At 41.9% G+C, this 18,480-nt stretch overlaps 1 protein-coding gene across 4 annotated transcripts in view; it reads right to left on the bottom strand.

Moving 5' to 3' along the window:
• Positions 1-1,246: 1,246 nt before the first annotated feature.
• LOC116583391 (transmembrane 9 superfamily member 2-like) overlaps positions 1,247-18,480 on the bottom strand; it is an 82,627-nt gene continuing 65,393 nt past the window's right edge. The window contains exons 14-17 of one of the 4 annotated variants that reach the window (XM_032331494.1): positions 16,776-16,924; positions 14,655-14,766; positions 12,309-12,480; positions 1,247-1,448 (exon numbers count right to left, since the gene is read on the bottom strand). In XM_032331494.1, coding sequence (XP_032187385.1) covers positions 1,381-1,448; positions 12,309-12,480; positions 14,655-14,766; positions 16,776-16,924 — 501 coding nt within the window. In that variant the 3' untranslated portion in view covers positions 1,247-1,380. Of the gene's footprint in view, positions 1,449-12,308; positions 12,481-14,654; positions 14,767-16,775; positions 16,925-18,480 lie in introns of those variants that run through there. The other 3 variants (XM_032331496.1, XM_032331495.1, XM_032331497.1) reach the window with 3 other exon arrangements.

Raw genomic sequence — 18,480 nt, 5'->3', positions numbered from 1 at the left:
ATTTTTTATCTACACACAGTTAAGTCAAACTTGAACATTGTCAACCTCCAAATGACAGCAAACAGAAAAAGACAACCAATAACCAGCAATGTGCAGATTTAATTTACGAATAAGAGAGCAGTACCTGGTATTTCATAAACTCGATATACTAAACCAACGTTCAGGGAGCACCTGCGTGGCTCAGCTGGTTCAGCATCTGCTTTCAGCTCAGGTCTTGATCCCAGGGTCCTGGGATGGAGCACAGCCTCGGGCTCCCTGCTCAGAGGGGAGTCTGCTTCTCCCTCTGCCTCCCACCCCCATTCATGCTCTCTTGCTCTCTCAAATAAATAAAAGCTTAAAAAATAAAAAACAAAACAAAAAACAGATGTGCTTTGTTAAAATGGTCATCCAGGGGCACCTGACTGGCTCAGTCAGGAGAGCAAGTGACTCTTGATCTCAGAGTTGTGAGTTCAAACCCCATGGTGGACCTAGAGCTTCCTTTAAAAAGTAAACAAAATAGGGGCATGGAATCTTGGTTTCGGTTAAGCATGGACTCTTGGTTTCAGCTCAGGGTCCTGGGATCAAGCCCCACATCAGGCTCCATGCCCAGTGGGGAGTCTGCTTAAGATTCCCTCTCCCTTTCCCTCTTCCCTGCTCTCTCTCTCTCTCTCTCTCTCTCTAAAATAAATAAATAGGGGCGCCTGGGTGGCTCAATGGGTTAAGCCTCTGCCTTTGGCTCAGGTCATGATCTCGGGATCCTGGGATCGAGTCCCACGTCAGGCTCTCTGCTTGGTGGGGAGCCTGCTTCCTCCTCTCTCTCTCTCTGCCTGCCTCTCTGCTTGCTTGGTCTCTCTCTGTCAAATAAATAAATAAAATCTTAAAAAAATAAAATAAAATAAATAAGCCTCGCAAAAATAAATAAATACATAAATAAAATAAAACTGTTATCCAAATACAAGGGTTGAATAGTCTGTACAATCCACTTAAGTTAGAAAAATTCACATTTTACCTAAGATTTATTTGACAAAAGTTCTGATCTATAAACGAAATGAAGAAGAAAAGGAAAAAAAATTCATCTGAAAAGGCTGTGTGCTCAGCTTTCATTTTGTAAAGAAATGTGCCTCCCTTTGCTCTGATTGCTTTCAATTAAACCTTTTTATGGTATCTTTTCAGGACAACCTGACTTAGAATAAACCTATTTCCAAACCAACCTGTTTTTTCCACATAATCAGTATTTTGTGTCATATAAAATGAAGCCAGACAATGAGATTTTTAAGTGATATATATTTAAAATGTGTAGTAGGAAGCATAGACGTACATCTCTATAGATGTTCATACTGGTACAGATGGATATATTCAAAAGCGACGCTGATGAACCTGAAGGACGTTGAGGGACATTCTTTAATCCACTTTCACCACACTGTAGATTTTAGTAATAAACCAGAAACAAGAAAAAAATCCAATTGTCCCTGAAACAAAATGAAAAAGATCCTTGTTTACCAGACACTCTAGCAAATCAAAGCAGTTTTCTCAAAAATGCAAAGCATGTCAGTTTGGAGGTGAACTACTGATTCTCTAAATCTCAAGACTCATACATTATCAAATAAAAAATCACCAGACTCTCTTGCTGAGCCAAAAGTATGAGCAGCAGGGCCAGAGGCAGCCACCTGCAACAGGGTGTGAGAATCCATCTGATTGAACGCTGCAGGTCTCGAGTCAAAGCAAAAAAAAAAAAAAAAAAAAAAAGAGTAGCTTAAGTTCTCTATTTCAAAAAGGATACAAAGAGGTCCAAGGCTAGTTTCTAGTATAATAAGCTTTGTATAACTTGCATCAATTTAGAAAATGTAAATAATGGTTATCACTTGATGTAACAAAAATGGCAATAATCTATTTACTTTCCTGCATACTCAGTACATAAATAAGTTTTATAAATCAAAGTTTTGTCTTACTATACTTCAGAAATATCCCACTTCTGGAGATTTATCTTAAAGAAATGACCCCATGGAGATGAAGAGGAGAAGGGAGTTGGGGGGAATCGGATGGGGAGACGGACCATGAGAGACTGTGGGTGCTGAGAAACAATCTGACGGTTTTGGAGGGGCGGGGGGTGGGAGGTTGGGGGAACCAGGTGGTGGGTATCAAAGAGGGCACGGATTGCATGGAGCACTGGGTGTGGTACATAAACAATCAATTCTGGAACACTGAAAATAAATTTTAAAAAAAATAAAATTTAAAAATAAATAAATAAATAAATAAATAAAACCTCAAAAAAAGGAAGAAAGAAAAGAAATGACCCCATGGGGTGCATGGGTGGCTCAGTGGGTTAAGCATCTACCTTCGGCTCAGGTCATGGTCTCAAGTCCTGGGATCGAATCCTACATTGGGCTTCCTGCTCAGTGGGAAGCCTCCTTCTCCCTCTCCCGCTGTACCCTCTCCCCCAGCTTGTGCTCTCTCTTTCTCTCAAATAATAAATAAAATCTTAAAAAAAGAAATGACCCCATAGAAGAAAAAAATTACATGCAAAAATGATGTTCATAATACTCTGATTCATAATATTGAAAAATTACAAACAAACCAAATGCACCCCCGATAGGTGACTTAGCTAAATGATGGACTAAGTCCTCAATAAAACAAGATAGTCATCAAAAATGACAAATTTAGGGTGCCTGGGTGGCTCAGTGGGTTAAGCCGCTGCCTTTGGCTCAGGTCATGATCTCAGGGTCCTGGGATCGAGTCCCGCATCGGGCTCTCTGCTCAGCAGGGAGCCTGCTTCCTTCTCTCTCTCTCTCTCTGCCTGCCTCTCAGTGTACTTGTGATTTCTCTCTGTCAAATAAATAAATAAAATCTTTAAAAAAAAATAAAAAAAAATGACAAATTTAAAGACTATACAGGAGCATGGAGCAGTCTTTATATAATACAGTGTTAGGTAAGTCAGACCATAACTCACCAGCATGAACCCTGTGTACACTTAAACCCATGGACTAGACAGAGCAGTTCTGGGCAAATGTTTGTTTGACATAGGGTTTCATTGAGGTTCATGTTATAAAAACAATTCTCAGATGATATTAAGGTTCAATGACTCAAAGAAAACTCTAATAAAACTCTTTTCCAGATCCTACAATCTAATGGGGCCCCTGAAGACAATTCAATCATCTAGGAAAACATGTTAATCACAGAAAGCTGCAGGCAGGGTTTGCTTCCTTTTTCTTTGCCAGTTTCCAAGCTCAGAGTAACTTCCCATCCAATATACCATCATGCTCCCCCCACACACACCCTTCAAAGCTCCTTCTCAGAAGAGTGACATAAATCTACTCTGTTGGTAACTATCTGTTTAGAGGCCTTCCTTCTCCAGACTATAGCTGTGAGGTTTACTCGGAGCTGTACCCCCAGTGCTTAGCCCGGGGCTGGGCACACTGTAGGCACCTAACAGACATTATACAGAACTGTTTGGATGAACGGCGTAGCAACGTAAGCTCCCGAGCATGGAAATCTCTCTCCCTTTATACGAAGTTTTGTTCACTGCTAAAGCCCTGGCCTCCAGGGCTGGTGCCTGACACACAGTAGGTATTCGATACATGCTTGAATGAATGGTGAGAATTCAGAGAGGACAACACAGAGAAAGTCCTCCAAGTTGGACTCAGAGGCATCTGAGGATGAGAGACAGGTATCGCAGACAGAGCGAGAAGTACCCATAAAGGCTTGGAACAATTAAACCTCAACAGTAGTAAGGAACAGTGAGAACCCCAGCAGAAAGACTGGGACGTTAAGGGTGTTTGATCAAAGACCGAAGGGAACACTGGGATGTGTCTGGTTGGCTCTGTCCAAAGAGCACATGACTCTTGATCTCAGGGTTATTGGTTCAAGGCCCACGTTGGGTGTAGAGATGACTTAACAATAAATAAATAAACTAAGAATACTCTTGAAAATATTCAAAGGAGGAGCTCCTAGGTGGCTCAGTGGGTTAAAGCCTCTGCTTTCGGCTCAGGTTGTGGTCCCAGGGTCCTGGGATGGAGCCCTGTGTCGGGCTCCCTGCTCAGCAGGGAGCCTGCTCCCCCTCTCTCTCTGCCTGCCTCTCCACCTACTTGTGATCTCTGTCAAATAAATAAATAAAATCTTTTTAAAAAGTAAGATTGACAAAATTCAAATAGTCACAAAATACAGAAGTACAAAGCCTAAAGGGAACAGATACATGATAAACATTGAGAAATCAAGGGGCACCTGGGTGGCTCAGTGGGTTAAGCCTCTGCCTTTGGCTCAGGTCATGATCCCAGGGTCCTGGGATTGAGCCCCGCATCAGTCTCTCTGCTCAGCGGGGAGCCTGCTTCCCCCTCTCTCTGCCTGCATCTCTGCCTACTTGTGATCTCTGTCTGTCAAATAAATAAATAAAATCTTTAAAAAAAAGAAAATATTCAAAGGAAAAAACAGAATTAAGGGAAGAGTAAAGAAAGCATATAGTAGAAAAGACCGCAAAAGTGGTAAGAGCCAGAGAGTAAATCCTAAGTTAAGAAGCTGGGATTTGATTAGGCAGGGAACTGGGAGCCAGTGAAGATACATAAGCCAGAGAAGAAGATGACCAAATTTCCATTTCATGCCAATGACAACAACGATGGTAACAACGATGAGGTTGATACCCGTTGTTTACTAACTTCTTATATGCATGGCTCTGGCTTAAGCGCTTACACATGGGATCAGATTGAGTCGAAGTCTCTGAGGTAAGTACTAGGATTTTCCCCCATTCTATAAGGAAACACAGGCTCAGAGAGTCTGTGGACTTGCCTTACAAAACACAGCCAATGAGCAGTACAGCCGGGACTCAAAGCCAAGTCTGCCCGATTGCTCTAAGATAGGGAGATCAATAACGGGCAGAGGTGAACACGAACTGCTTTGTGCAGAAAGACCTCAGAGAATGAGCATCCGTTGGACAGGAAAAGCTTGGGGTGTAGGCAGTAGAAATCAACTCAGGTATGAGACACCAGAGAATGTAAGCTACACCACACAAGAACGCCAGAGAACGCAGACTTTGCTTACCCCTGGGGAAAGGAACATTACCTTTCTCAATATTTCAGCACGATACTCAGGACTAGCACGATACTCAGGGCTCCCAGAGGGCCCAGAGTTAGAGTAGGTGTGTAACTACCTCCACTGGGAAAAACAGCAGGAGCTCCAGGTTTTCCGTATCCTCAAAAACAGAGAGGACACCGTCCCGCTCATTCCTACAGCACCTGGTGTGTGGATCCATAAATGTAAATCGAGACCAAAATGAGCCGGGCTTGAAGTATGAAGTTATTCCCCAGGAAAAACTGGAAGACTGTGCCTCTATTTTTTGAAAGAAAGGTCAAAAGGGTATGAGAAAGACTTGAGCTAATTCTGTTTCCATCATCATATTCTCCAGGGCAATACTGTGTCATCTTAGATGCACCGATCTTAGCTCCCCCAATTAGAGAAGTCCCCTTGATCAAACAGAGGACCACAGAGAAGATTCCACAGGCCTTCTCTGGCTGTTGGCTTGGCCTCAGCTCAAGGAAAGCGCCTCTCTGTTGAGGAGGACATGGAGAGTTGTAGTTAAGAGAATGAGCTTTGGAGTCAGACCAGCCTGGGTTGGACTGAGTCAGAGAGCCAACACTTAACTAACAGAGTGACTTCAAGCAAGTCACTTAATCTCCCTGGCCTCAGTTTCCTCATCCGTACAATGGGAGTAATATGACCTAACAGCTCATGATAGCTACACAATTAGGTGAAAATCAAGTGAGATAAATACATGCAAATAGTTGGCACATAGTCAACTCAACAGAAAACAAGTGGTATTAGATCTAGGATTCCGTATTCCCCATTAACACATTGCCAAGCCCATGGAAGCTTAATAACTATTTGTTGGATGGTTAAGTTAGCATTAATACATTTTATCTCTTTTTGATCTTTTGGCCTTTAGAACTGAAATTTTTTTTAGATTTTTTAAAATTTATTTATTTGACAGAGAGAGCACATGCACAAGCAGGGGGAGCAGCGGGCAGAGGGGGAGAGAGAAGCAGGCTCCCCGCTGAGCAGGGAGCCCAAGGCAGGGCTTGATCCCAGCACCCTGGGATCATGACCTGAGCCGAGGCAGATGCTTAACTGATCGAGCCACCCAGGTGCCCCAGAACTGAAATTTTTAATAAGGCAGGGACAAGTCGGTATAGTAAAACACGAAAGGCCCACTATAGCTAGTATTTGTGTGTTGAGGTAACTGGACTTTTCCTTCAGTGTATCCCTACACTGTGTGAGAACATGGATTCTTCACTTTAATTTAGTGATAAAATATTCACTTCACTTTAATTTAGTGATAAAATACTACATAGTAGACATTCTCAAAACATAGTGAGCTTCATTTGGTTCTTTTAATGAATAAAAATATATTCAAAGCACAGACCCTGAGTGAGAGAGCCACCAGAAAAGCACTCTGCCCTTGCCTAATACTTCTTCTGGGTCTTAAAAACTCCTGGGACCAAACTGGCTTCAGTCCTTGCACAGTGACTGGTGATTTAGAGTCTCCGATTCTAAACAATATCTTGATTCTTGAGACAATCAAAACTGTATTTTGAAAATAGCACTAACTCTGAAGTAAAAGTGAGGTTCGAAAATAGCTCAGTCTAGACCAGGGTTTCTTAACAGTGGCACCACTGACGTTTGGGGCCCGATAATTCTTTGTTGTAGAAGGCTGTCCTGCGTGTAGTAGGATGGTCAGCAGAACTCCTAGCCTCTACCCACTAGATGTCTCCAGCACTCTTCCAGTCATGACAATTAAGAATGGTTCCACGTACTGTTAAATGTTCCCTAGGGAGCAAATTCACCCCTGGGTTGAGAAACACTGCTCTAGAATAATAGATTGTGGCTGAATAATGGACCTTGGCTACATACAGACATTTTTCATGGCTTGCCTAAAATATACATCATCATGTAAAAGATGTCATTCATTACCCAACAGCAATGCCAAGGTTTATATTAGGTTAGAAATGTCAGTATTATAATAGAAGATAGTACTTTAGACTTTTAGAGAAGGAATCTTAAGTGTTAGATTTTAATTGGTTATTGTGAGTTTATGTCCTTCCTTTCAAAATAAAACTACACTATTTCTTTTTTTTTAAACTACACTATTTCAATTCATTTTCTTTTTTTTTAAGATTTTTATTTATTTGATAGAGAGAGATCACAAGTAGGCAGAGAGGCAGGCAGAGAGAGAGGGGGAAGCAGGCTCCCTGCCGAGCAGAGAGCCCGGATGTGGGGCTCCATCCCAAGACCCTGAGATCATGACCTGAGCTGAAGACAGAGGCTTAAACCACTGAGCCACCCAGGTGCCCCTTCAATTCATTTTCTTTTTTTTTTTAAAGATTTTTATTTATTTATTTGACAGAGAGAGATCACAAGTAGACAGAGAGGCAGGCAGAGAGAGAGAGGGAAGCAGGCTCCCCGCCGAGCAGAGAGCCCGATGCGGGACTCGATCCCAGGACCCTGAGATCATGACCTGAGCTGAAGGCAGCAGCTTAACCCACTGAGCCACCCAGGCACCCCTCAATTCATTTTCTTAAGACTTTAACTCACTTAGGGAACCCGGCTGCTTCAGTCAGCATGTGACTCTTGATCTTGGGGTTGTAAGTTCAAGTAGAGATTACTTAAAAATAAAAAATTTTTTAAAGACTTTAACTCGGGCGCCTGGGTGGCTCAGCGGGTTAAGCCTCTGCCTTGGGCTCAGGTCATGATCTGGGGGTCCTGGATCGAGCCCTGCATCAGGCTCTCTGCTCAGTGGGGAGCCTGCTTCCCCCTCTCTCTGCCTGCCTCTATGCCTACCTGTGATTTCTCTCTGTGTGTGTCAAATAAATTAAAATCTTTTTTTAAAAAAGACTTTAACCCATTTGATATCTAAAACAAAACTTGATGCAAATAAAAAATCACTAACTATCCTCCAATCAAAACTAAGTATCCGTAAGTGAGCATCCATTAGAAATCAGAGGCAAACAATCGAATTAGAAGAGAGCAAAGTCTACACATCTGTAAGCAAAGACTTAGCTTCCTTTTTAACTAGCTTAACCAGGTGATAAGCTAGTCTTTAAAAACCAGTTAGGCTGGGCTGCGTGGGTGGCTCAGTGGGTCAAAGCCTCTGCCTTTGGCTCAGGTCATGATCCCAGCATCCTGGGATCGAGCCCCGCATCAGGCTCTCTGCTCAGCAGGGAGCCTGCTTCCCCTTCTCTCTGCCTGCTCTCTGCCCACTTGTGATCTCTCTCTGTCAAATAAATAAATAAAATCTTAAAAAAAAAACAGGATTTGGGGCAAGTCACCAACACATAACTGAAATTTATTATCTTAGTCTACACAATACAAGGTTTCCATCCTGGTACCCTTGGATGATATTGTTGATATATTGTGGCTTATCTTCCCTCTCACTGTCACTTGAAGCCTACTTCGACATGCTGTTTATACAACTGTAAGTGTGCCACCAACTGAAAACTGGGTAGAGGAACACCAGCCACAATGCACATCACTTCCTTTTCCTCAAAAAATGAGTGGAAGAGGGGCGCCTGGGCGGCTCAGAGGGTTAAGCCTCTGCCTTCGGCTCAGGTCATGATCTCAGGGTCCTAGGATAGAGACCCACATTGGGCTCTCTGCTCAGCGGGGAGCCTGCTTCCCCCTCTCTCTGTCTGCCTCTCTGCCTACTTGTGATCTCTCTCTCTCTGTCAAATAAAATCTTAAAAAATAATGAGTGGAAGAAAACAATGGGATGCCATTTTAGACATATCATGTTAACAAAAAGGAAAACCACTGCTTAAGTTTTGTTTTGTTTTTTTCAAAAAGTATACTCAATGCCAGCCAAGGTTGTGGAGGAACCAATACACTATGTTAATGACAGAAAAGTGTAAAGAACCATAAACATATTCATGCTTTTTGACACTGCTATCCTATTTCACAGACTACCTTAAGGAAATAAGTCAAAACAGAAAAAAACAAGTTCAATGGACAAGAAACAGGTAATCTGCTCACTAGCTTAAGCAGTCTCACAAACGATAAATATAAAGGATTCATATTTGAATATGGATTAATATTCATATTCATATTCATATTCCATAGTTGGGGCACCGGCCTGGCTCAGTCAGAAGGGCACGGGACTCTTGATCTTGGGGTTGCAAGTTCAAGCCCCATGTTGGGTGTAGAGATTCCTTAAATAAATTTTTTTAAGTAAATAAAAATAAAAGATTTGTAGCAACATGGAAATATAATTAGTATGTGAATAATCTTCTCTACAGTCACAATACTCAATATTGAAAGATGACAGCTGTGAAGTCTTATCTCTCTGCTGCAATGACACAGAAGAATCCGAATAGCAAAGACAATGTGGTGACCACAAGGAAGAGCTTTGGATGAATGCATAATTATTCTAAATGAGTGTGAAACTCCTTGGCATTTTAAGCATGAGTGGATATTGCTAATTTTCCAGTTGCCATTTAAAAAAAAACCCTCTCGGAAGCATTTGTCTACAGCAAGAAAGAGTAATCAGCAATTATTAACTGTACTTTTGTGTACATCCATATTCTCAAGACTAATGATTTAATTAAGGATGTCTTCCTCAAAAGTGAAACAACATGAACATAGGCCATAAGCCTTACTTCCCGCGGTGAACCTCAAAATATAATGATGATGACAAAATAAAAGGAACTCAACAGAAAAAATATATATAATGATGAACTGTAAAGAGATGCCATTTAAGGGTCTATAAGCAGACAAGGCTTCTTAAAGAAGAGTTCTAGAGAATAGATGCCAAAAACACACATCATGGGATGCCTGGGTAGCTCAGTCAGCTGAGTGTCCAACTCTTGATTTTGGCTCAGGTCATGATCTCAGGGTTGTGGGTTCGAGCCCCCCCACCCCATACCACTGGGCTCTGCACACAGCGGGGAGTTCAGTTCTCCATTCCACCCACCCACCCCCTCCCCACCACGCTCGGTCTCTCTAAAATAAATAAATCCATCAAAGATGGAAAGAAATTAAAATGAGTCAGTCTTGGGGAAAGGAAGCACTACACTCACTGGAGTTGGCATGTTGAGTTGGTAGTGCCAGTGTGACATGCAAATGCTCAGAATCTAACTGCCTAGAAGTTACAGCTTGAGATACAGACTTAGGAGCTGTCAGCACTGGGGACATAGACGAAGCCATGGGACTGAATGAGCTCTGAAAGGGAGAGGGTACAAAGAGAGGACTGGAATGCTGAAGACTGAACCCTGCATAGAGGCTAGAGGTAGGTGACAGGAAGAGGAAGGCAAAAGAAGGTCCAGAGCAGTACAAGGAGAATGATACAAATCACACTGAGAGAGTTTCACAGAATAGGTGCTGATTAGTTAGCTGCAGAAACTAAGGAGGGTGAAAGCTAGGGAAAGGCCATTAGATCTGGCAAGGGATCATTGGGAACCTTCAAGAGACAGTATTCAGGCACACCTGGGCAGTTCAGTCGGTTGAGTGTCTGCCTTTGGCTCAGGTCATGATCATGTGGTCCTAGGATTAAGCCCCACATTGGGATCCTTGCTCAGGGGGGCCTGCTTCTCCCTCTCCCTCTGATGCACCCCTGCTGCTTGTGCCCTCTCACTCCCTCTCAAATAAATAAATAAAATCTTTTTTTAAAATCTTAGTATTAAAAAAAAGAATCAGTATTCAGTGGAGTGTGACCAAAGTGACGACAAGTGATGGAGCCAACCAAGGGGAGAAGATTTCTGTCAGCAGTGTGACCATTCAGCGTTCCATCTACCTTCTGAAGGAAGCTGTTGTCATACAAGACTCCCAGGAAAAAAGCAACCTGAGTCAAAGTGCTAGGTATTGAAGAAAACAGAAGCCTGAAATTACTGTGTGAGACAAATCCAACTGCACAGCACCCAAATATAAAAGCCAGTCAGTCACTGAGGGGGAAATCCAAAACAAAAGACACAAGGGGTAGAGACAACGTCTACACACAGCATCATGGGGGAACTTCACCAATACTGAGGAAAAGAGAGCAGACATAAAAGAGTACATCCTGTAGGATTCCACTTATGCACAATTCACAAACCGGCCAAATTAACCCATGATGCTAGGAGTTAGGGGAGCAGCTCCCTTTGGGGAAGGCGAGTAGAGAGAAGTGGCTCCCGGGGCACTGATTGTGTACCATTCACTGACACCAGTGCCAGTTACAAAAGTGCGTTTACTTGGCGATAACTCACTGAGCTGTGCGTGCATGTTGTGTGCACTTCTCTGTATGCGTATTTCAAATGAGAAGTTAGAAAAACCGCAAAACACATGAGGATCCTGGTTAGACCAGGATGGTGAGATGTCATCAGGCCCTCAGTTTTATCTAGAACATCTGGTGGCTGAGATATGAGAGGAATCCTGCACAGTCTTCTTTGACCTGAGGAGATGAGGCTGGTAGGTCATAGGTAATACAGTATTAAACAGGGAGCCACCACCAACATGCCTTGGTTTCTCAGATAACAGACTTGTCTTAAGGCTTTGATTTCTGACACATTTCCACAGTTTACGTATTTGTTGAACCTGACAGAGACAATACTTGAAATTTGTCCAAGTGACCTACATAAGTCATACAACTTCAGAGAAGAACCAGAACTTAAAAGTGAGGCAGGTAGAAGGGCGCCTGACTGGCTCAGTTGGAGGAGCTTGCGATTCTTCTTGATCTCAGGGTCGTGAGTTCAAGCTCCATGTCAGGTATGAAGATGACTCAAAAGTAAAATCTTAAAAAAAAAAAAAAAGTGAGGCAGATGGAATGGAACACTGCCTCGCTCGTCCTGAAAGGGTCTCCAAGCTCTCAACTTCATTATATCTCTAAATGGATCATTTTATAAACCACTCCATGTTGCCACCTACATCAAGCATTAATCTAAACAAGAGTTGCCATCACGTCTTGGACTCAAATAACAACCCCAAATGAGGAATCCTGAGAAGTATACATCTTGTCCCTCGTATCTAATTGCTCAAATGACTACACATTCATTTAATCTATTTTTGCTAATTTAAAAGTTATTCAAGCCAGTTAACGTTTATGCTCGGAGGCCATTCAAAGGTGATTACACATAACCCTTTCTGTACTTTGGAACACATCCCTACTGCTTAAAAACATTCACCAGGGACAACCTTGAAGCTAAGTACATAAGGTCCCTCCAGTTCCCCAGGCTTTGCAATCTTTTATCCCCAAAGCATAAAAACAAACGTGATGACTTTGTTCCCTATTCCTTCCATTAATTGTTAATTGATGCTTATTACATTATGGCTACCTCCAGGTCTCTTCAGAGAGTCTGAAAGGCATGAAGTAGTTCTGTGGTTACCTGTAAAAAGGAAGAAGATCAGGACGATGACCATTGTGTACCCAAAGTATAAAATGCTGCTTGCAAAGCCCGTGATCTGAAGTTTGGAGAAGAAGTAATGAACTGCATAAATGAAAAGGTAAACAGCTGTGAAACTGCTGGTAAAAAAGGCTCTCCACCACCAACGATAATCCTGCAAAAAGAAATAGAAAAAAATAACTTTTTAGGTGAAATCTAACTATAAATGAGTTAGCAATTATTGTCATAAAATAGGCTCCATTAGATTACGGAGTAAGAGAAATAAAAGGGAAACTTCCATAAGAAGTTCAACGTGAAGGGTGCTGGGTGGCTCAGTTAGTTAAGAGACTGCCTTCAGCTGAGGTCATGATCCTGGGGTCCTGGGATGGAGAACTGGTTCTCTGCTCAGCGGGGAGCCTGCTTTTCCCCTCTCCCTCTGCCTGCTCCTCCCGCTGCTTGTGCTCTCTGTCTCAAATAAATTAATTTTTTAAATTCTTTTTTTAAAAAAAAGAAATTCAATGTGGTATACACTATCTGACTAATGTAGCTCTGCTTGGGGTGCCTTAACTTGTATAAACTCCTTGTTTCCAGGGAGACCACGTGTGCCTTCAGGGTCTGCACTTGTAATGCACACGTCTTTTCTATCAGGATGCTGCCTCAGCCTTGGAAGGCTTTTCCGGTCAGCTTCAATTTACTGGCCAGAGCTGCCTCGGGCTAGGTGGGAAACTGTTAGTATAGAACTTCAGATTGAGTTATACAGCGAATTCGATTTGTTTTACCCTACTGAAGCTGGGATCCACGGAGGCATGACGGAGGTCAATACGCAGGTTCTGCGTATTCTGCGGGCTCCTGCTGATGCTAATTTTACTCTAAGGGGTGGGTAGAGCCTGCAGACTCTTATCTCAAGGTTGAATTCAAGCCCCACATTGGGTGTAGAGTCTACTTTAAAAAGAAAAAAAGGAAAGAATTTTACTGGAAAGTCACTATGGTCGGGGCTAAGGGGATCTACAGTGCAGAAAAGAGTTAACATAGCAGGTTTGAAGTTACTATCTTTAGAAGGGCCCACTTGCAAATTTGGCCTTAGCTTACATCTGGGAATTTGGCATTTAATCATTTCCTGATGATAAGACTGGTTTGCTATACCTAGACTATACAAACAATGTGATTGATGATGAGCACTTACTTTCCTTTTGGGAGTCTGGAATTTTTGTAGTTGCTAGGCAGAGAGAGGTTGCCTGTGTGATTAGCTCCTAATGAAGACTTTGGATGCGGAGTCTCCAATGGGCTTCCCTGAGCACAAACACTGCATATCTATTACTATATTTTTTGCTGCCCGAGAAAGAAGCACAATTGATGTATTCTCTTATGGAAAAGAGAAAGCATGGGAAGACTGAATGTGGATTTCTCCAGGCTCTACCTGTGTCTTTTCCCCTTGCCGATCCTGTTGTGTATCCTTCGGCTACAGTGGGCCGTAGCCATGTGTACATCTATATGCTGAGCCCCGTGAGTCCTTCCACTGAACTGTCCAATATGTGGGTGGTCTTGGGAGCCTCCAAAACATTTTTTTTTCTTAAGTAGGCTCCAAACTCAGCGTGGAGCCCAATGCGGGGTTTGAACTCACGACCCTGGAGCTGAGATCAAGAACTGGATGTTTAACTGACTGAGCCACCTGGCACCCCATCTAAGAAATAGAAGTAGATACATGATATGTCTATGAAAATGCTCTCAGACATCAGGTACACGATTGTCATTCCCTAAACTCTCTATTGTCACCTTTAGAGAGTCACACCAAAACAAGAAGGATGTAGGGCATTTATGAAAATAATGTTCACTACCACCTTAATTATCCAGAATAACATCAGAAAAAAAATGGGGGTGGAGTGGGGTTAGCAGAACTATTTATGTCCATGGTAACCGAAAGGCAATGAAATGAAAATAAGAGAAAGGGCCTTTAGCAGCAACCTCAAACCCATAAAACACAATGCTGGCCTAAGTGGCGAAATTTTAATTGTTATTAAAATTGTTATTTAAAAAAACACTATTGAAGCAGATCTTTTATAGGTCTAAATATCAAATCAGTTCCCTATATTTTTCTATGTTAGCTGAATATTACATAGCAATTACAGTAACTAGCCAGAGAGAAATTGCATTCTGTTTAAATTTTCCATCAAAGTTGCATTAACTTGATCAAAATCAAAATGTGTCATCAGGAAAACAATATAAAACTGATGCCACATTCCTGAAACCATGCGGTTAACAGTTGTTTCAATTCCTTCCTCGACACAAGCTCCTCATTCCATTAACACGAGTTTGGGAAGCAGAAAATACATTCATTTCTTAGGTCTTTACCTCAGCACACAAATGGAAATAACACAGCAAAACTGTAGCTTCTGAACAGGTAATCAGGAGAATTATAAAGACCAAGAAAAGGAAGCCAAACATGAAGTACATCTGATGAGACCTGAAAATAAAAATGACAGCTTTAAAATTAACTTCGAGTACACAGAAAGCCCAATCCAAATCCAATACGAGAGATGGCCACACTTCTCGAACCTTAGCCATTCATTCCAAACCTTGATCTATCCATCCAGTATCCAAAAGAGACTTCCTGACCTGTGCGGCTTCTGAGTTCCCCCCGATCCTGTCCCGACGGGGTCACCCATAATTCCCTGCTCACGTAATTGAGACCCATCAGTATCTCTGTCATCTTCTTTATGCACACATTAAACCACGCTTTCTTTTTAGCAACGGAAGGTTGTAAGTGCCATAAATATCAGCGACGACGTTATATAACAGAAAACCACAGAATCAAATACGCTTTGCCTTTGAAGCTCTATTGATAGGCAGCCTCTCCCGATGGGACTTGCTAGCACAGCGCACATAATTCTATTAAATATATTTTCAGACATGCATCCTCTTAAAGCTCTGTGTGTGGACTCCATTTCTGCCAGACTTTGCAGGAACAAAGTCATTTCTTTCATTATGACAGAGCTGAGCTGACTAAATTGGGATGAGCAATTTTTAAGAGCCTCCTGAAGAAAAGAAACTGAGGAACCAATCAATACCCCATTTTACACTCTCCTGCAGAATGCATTCCCCGGGCACAAGGGCGAGGGACAGGGCTTGGGGAGAATCTTTTTTTTTTTTTTAAGATTTTATTTATTTATTTGACAGAGACCAGAAGTAGGCAGAGAGGCAGGCAGAGAGAGAGGAAGAAGCAGGCTCCCTGCTGAGCAGAGAGCCCAATGTGGGGCTTGAACCCAGGACCCTGGGATCATGACCTGAGCCGAAGGCAGAGGCTTTAATCCACTGAGCCACCAAGGCGTCCTGGGAGAATCATTTCGATAATGAACATATACACAGTTGTATACGGCAAGCACCCTCTGTTTCACTGAAATAAAACTTGTCTGAAGACTCTTCTAGTTTTCACTTGAAAATTATTTTCCCATCAAAAACATCTGGAAAATGCGGTTACTATAATCGATTTTACAGCAGGTTAAATATTTAGTTGCTGACAAGGTAACAGACTTTATTGCTTATCTTTTAAACAAATTTGGCACAATGCTGTTTAAAAGGTAAGCAATTAATGTGCATGATTAAGCCTAACTTTTGAGGACTTGAAAGCTGTGCCTGGAAGGTGGCTTTGGGACAAAAGCATTCTAAACACACACAGCTGGCTACTGCATTTGATTTGATCATGTGTTTGTCCCATCTCCAAAACTCCCTCCAGAGCGCCACCCCACTGACCAGCTCCTGAAACCAGAATGCAGTCAAAAATCAGGAATTAAGGAAAATAAAGGGACTTGGGAGAAGCTGAAGCTGTCGCACTTGCATCAGAGAGCTCAGATTCTTACTTAACATATCAAGATTCTTAAATCACGACAGATTCAAAGTAGCCAAGAGAAAGGGGAACACTGTAAGGAACAAGCATCCCAACATCAGAGATAACAGCTGACAGACAGGAAAGCAGAAAAATATTACTCACATACAGCTCAGTATAGATGAAGACCCAGAGTCAGTGGTCTTCAAGGTATTTTTAGCGGAGGAACTCTGAAATCTTGCATGGAAGGTCAGTACGGAAAAAAGAGATACATGGGAGCCACCTCTTCCCATGTTCAGACACCTCCTTCCAAGGGACACCCCCACCCCACCTCCTGCAAAGGCTCAAAGAAGTATTGTGGGAGCCAACTTCCTAAGTCATCGGGAAAGGCTTAAAAAGAGGTTATTACTTTTGTAAAAAAGGAAACTCGCATAGAAATTTCCATCAAAAAGTGTCTTTAAAAACTTGTGAATTAAGTCTTAATTCCCTAGGAAACTCCCCTGGGGTCAGATCGCCATTTCCTGGATACAAAAATGTGGGAGGGGGACAAATGAAGTTTTATCATACCAGAATTAAACCTCCTTGAAATACAGGAAAATTAACTGATCAACAATTAAGATTTTTTGAGATTATGAAGATATAATACTCACCACATACTGTTTAGAATGAAAAAGAGTTGAATAAAAATACAGCCAAAAGGTAAAATGCCACCGATTATGATGCCAAAAATAGGTTTAGTAAAGAAATTCTGCCGAGGAATGTGACGGGGAATCTGGTTTGTGTGAACTGGACACCTAAACTGCTCGAAAAGAAATTCAAGTGAAAATCAGAATAACATGAAACTGAAGTGAATTTATATACTTATAATCACATACTGAATCCTAAATTGGAACAGGTCAAGGAACACTGCAGAGGCTAGACCAACTCTGTGCAAGAGAAACATAATGCAAGCCATATATGCAATCTTAAAGCGTTTAGAAGCTGCATTTTAAAAAGTGGAAAGAAATAGGCAACATCATGGCGCCTGGGTGGCTCAGTCGGTTAAGCGTCTGCCTTTGGCTCAGGTCATGATCTCAGGGTCCTGGGATCGAGCCCTGCATTGGGCTCCCTGCTCAGTGGGGAGCCTGCTTCTCCCTCTTCCTCTGCCCTTCCTGTCCCTTGTACTCTCTCTCACTCTCTCAGAAAAATAAATTTAAAAAATTTTAAAAAGAAACAGGCAGAATCAATTTATGAATACATTTCATTTGACCTAACATAGCCAAATATTATCAGTTAAACTTGTCATCCATACAAAAATTACTAACTTGATGTTTTTTATTTTGTTGCTGTTGTTCTGTTTGAAATTCACTGTGTATTTTTTTTTAAGATTTTACTTATTTATTTGAAAGAGAGACAGTGAGAGAGAGCATGAGGGGGAGAAGATCAGAGGGAGAAGCAGACTCCCCGTGGAGCTGGGAGCCAGATGTGGGACTCATTCCCAGGACTCCAGGATTATGACCTGAGCTAAAGGCAGTTGCTTAACCAACTGAGCCACCAAGGCGCCCTCACTTTGTATTTTATACTTCCTTACAACACTTACCAGTTTGGAACTTGCCATATTTCAAGCACTCAAAAGTCATATGGGGTGGGGGGCGCCTAAGTGGCTCAGTGGGTTAAGCCTCTGCCTTTGGCTCAGGTCATGATCTTAGGGTCCTGGGATCGAGCCCCGCATCAGGCTCTCTTCTCCTTCCCTCTCTCTTTCTCTGCCTGCCTCTCTGCCTACTTGTAATCTCTGTCTGTCAAATAAATAAATAAAATCTTTAAAAAAGAAAAAAGTCATGTGGGGCTGGTGACCACCATACTAGAGAGCATGCAACTACATAATAAGAGACTTTTATCCTTTCTTATCACTTTCAAGGAAGAGATTAGACAAGATTTAGTTGTGATTATTCCAATATGAAGTATTTGATAACAAAAAGTCCTCTCAGAATGTATAGAAAAACCTGAAAGACTCCATCAAAAAATTGCTAGAACTACTACATGAATTCAGCAAAGTTGCAGGATATAAAATCAATGTACGGAAATCAGTTGCATTTCTATAGACCCATAATGAAGCAGCAGAAAAAGAAATCAAGGAATCAGTCCCATTTACAATTGCACCAAAAACAATGAGATACCTAGGAATAAACTTAACCAAAGAGGTAAAAGATCTCTACTCTGAAAACTATAGAATACTTATGAAGGAAACTGAAGAGGACACAAAGAAATGGAAAAACGTTCCATGCTCATGGAGTGGAAGAACACTGTTAATTGTCAATACTACCCAAAGCAGTCTATATTATCAAATGCAATCCCAAATCAAAAATGCAATCCCTA

Source organism: Mustela erminea, chromosome X (genome assembly GCF_009829155.1).
Source record: "Mustela erminea isolate mMusErm1 chromosome X, mMusErm1.Pri, whole genome shotgun sequence".
Taxonomy (NCBI): Eukaryota; Metazoa; Chordata; class Mammalia; order Carnivora; family Mustelidae; genus Mustela; species Mustela erminea.
The sequence above is the reverse complement of the archived record's forward strand: the minus strand, read 5'-3'. Positions and strand labels throughout refer to the sequence as shown.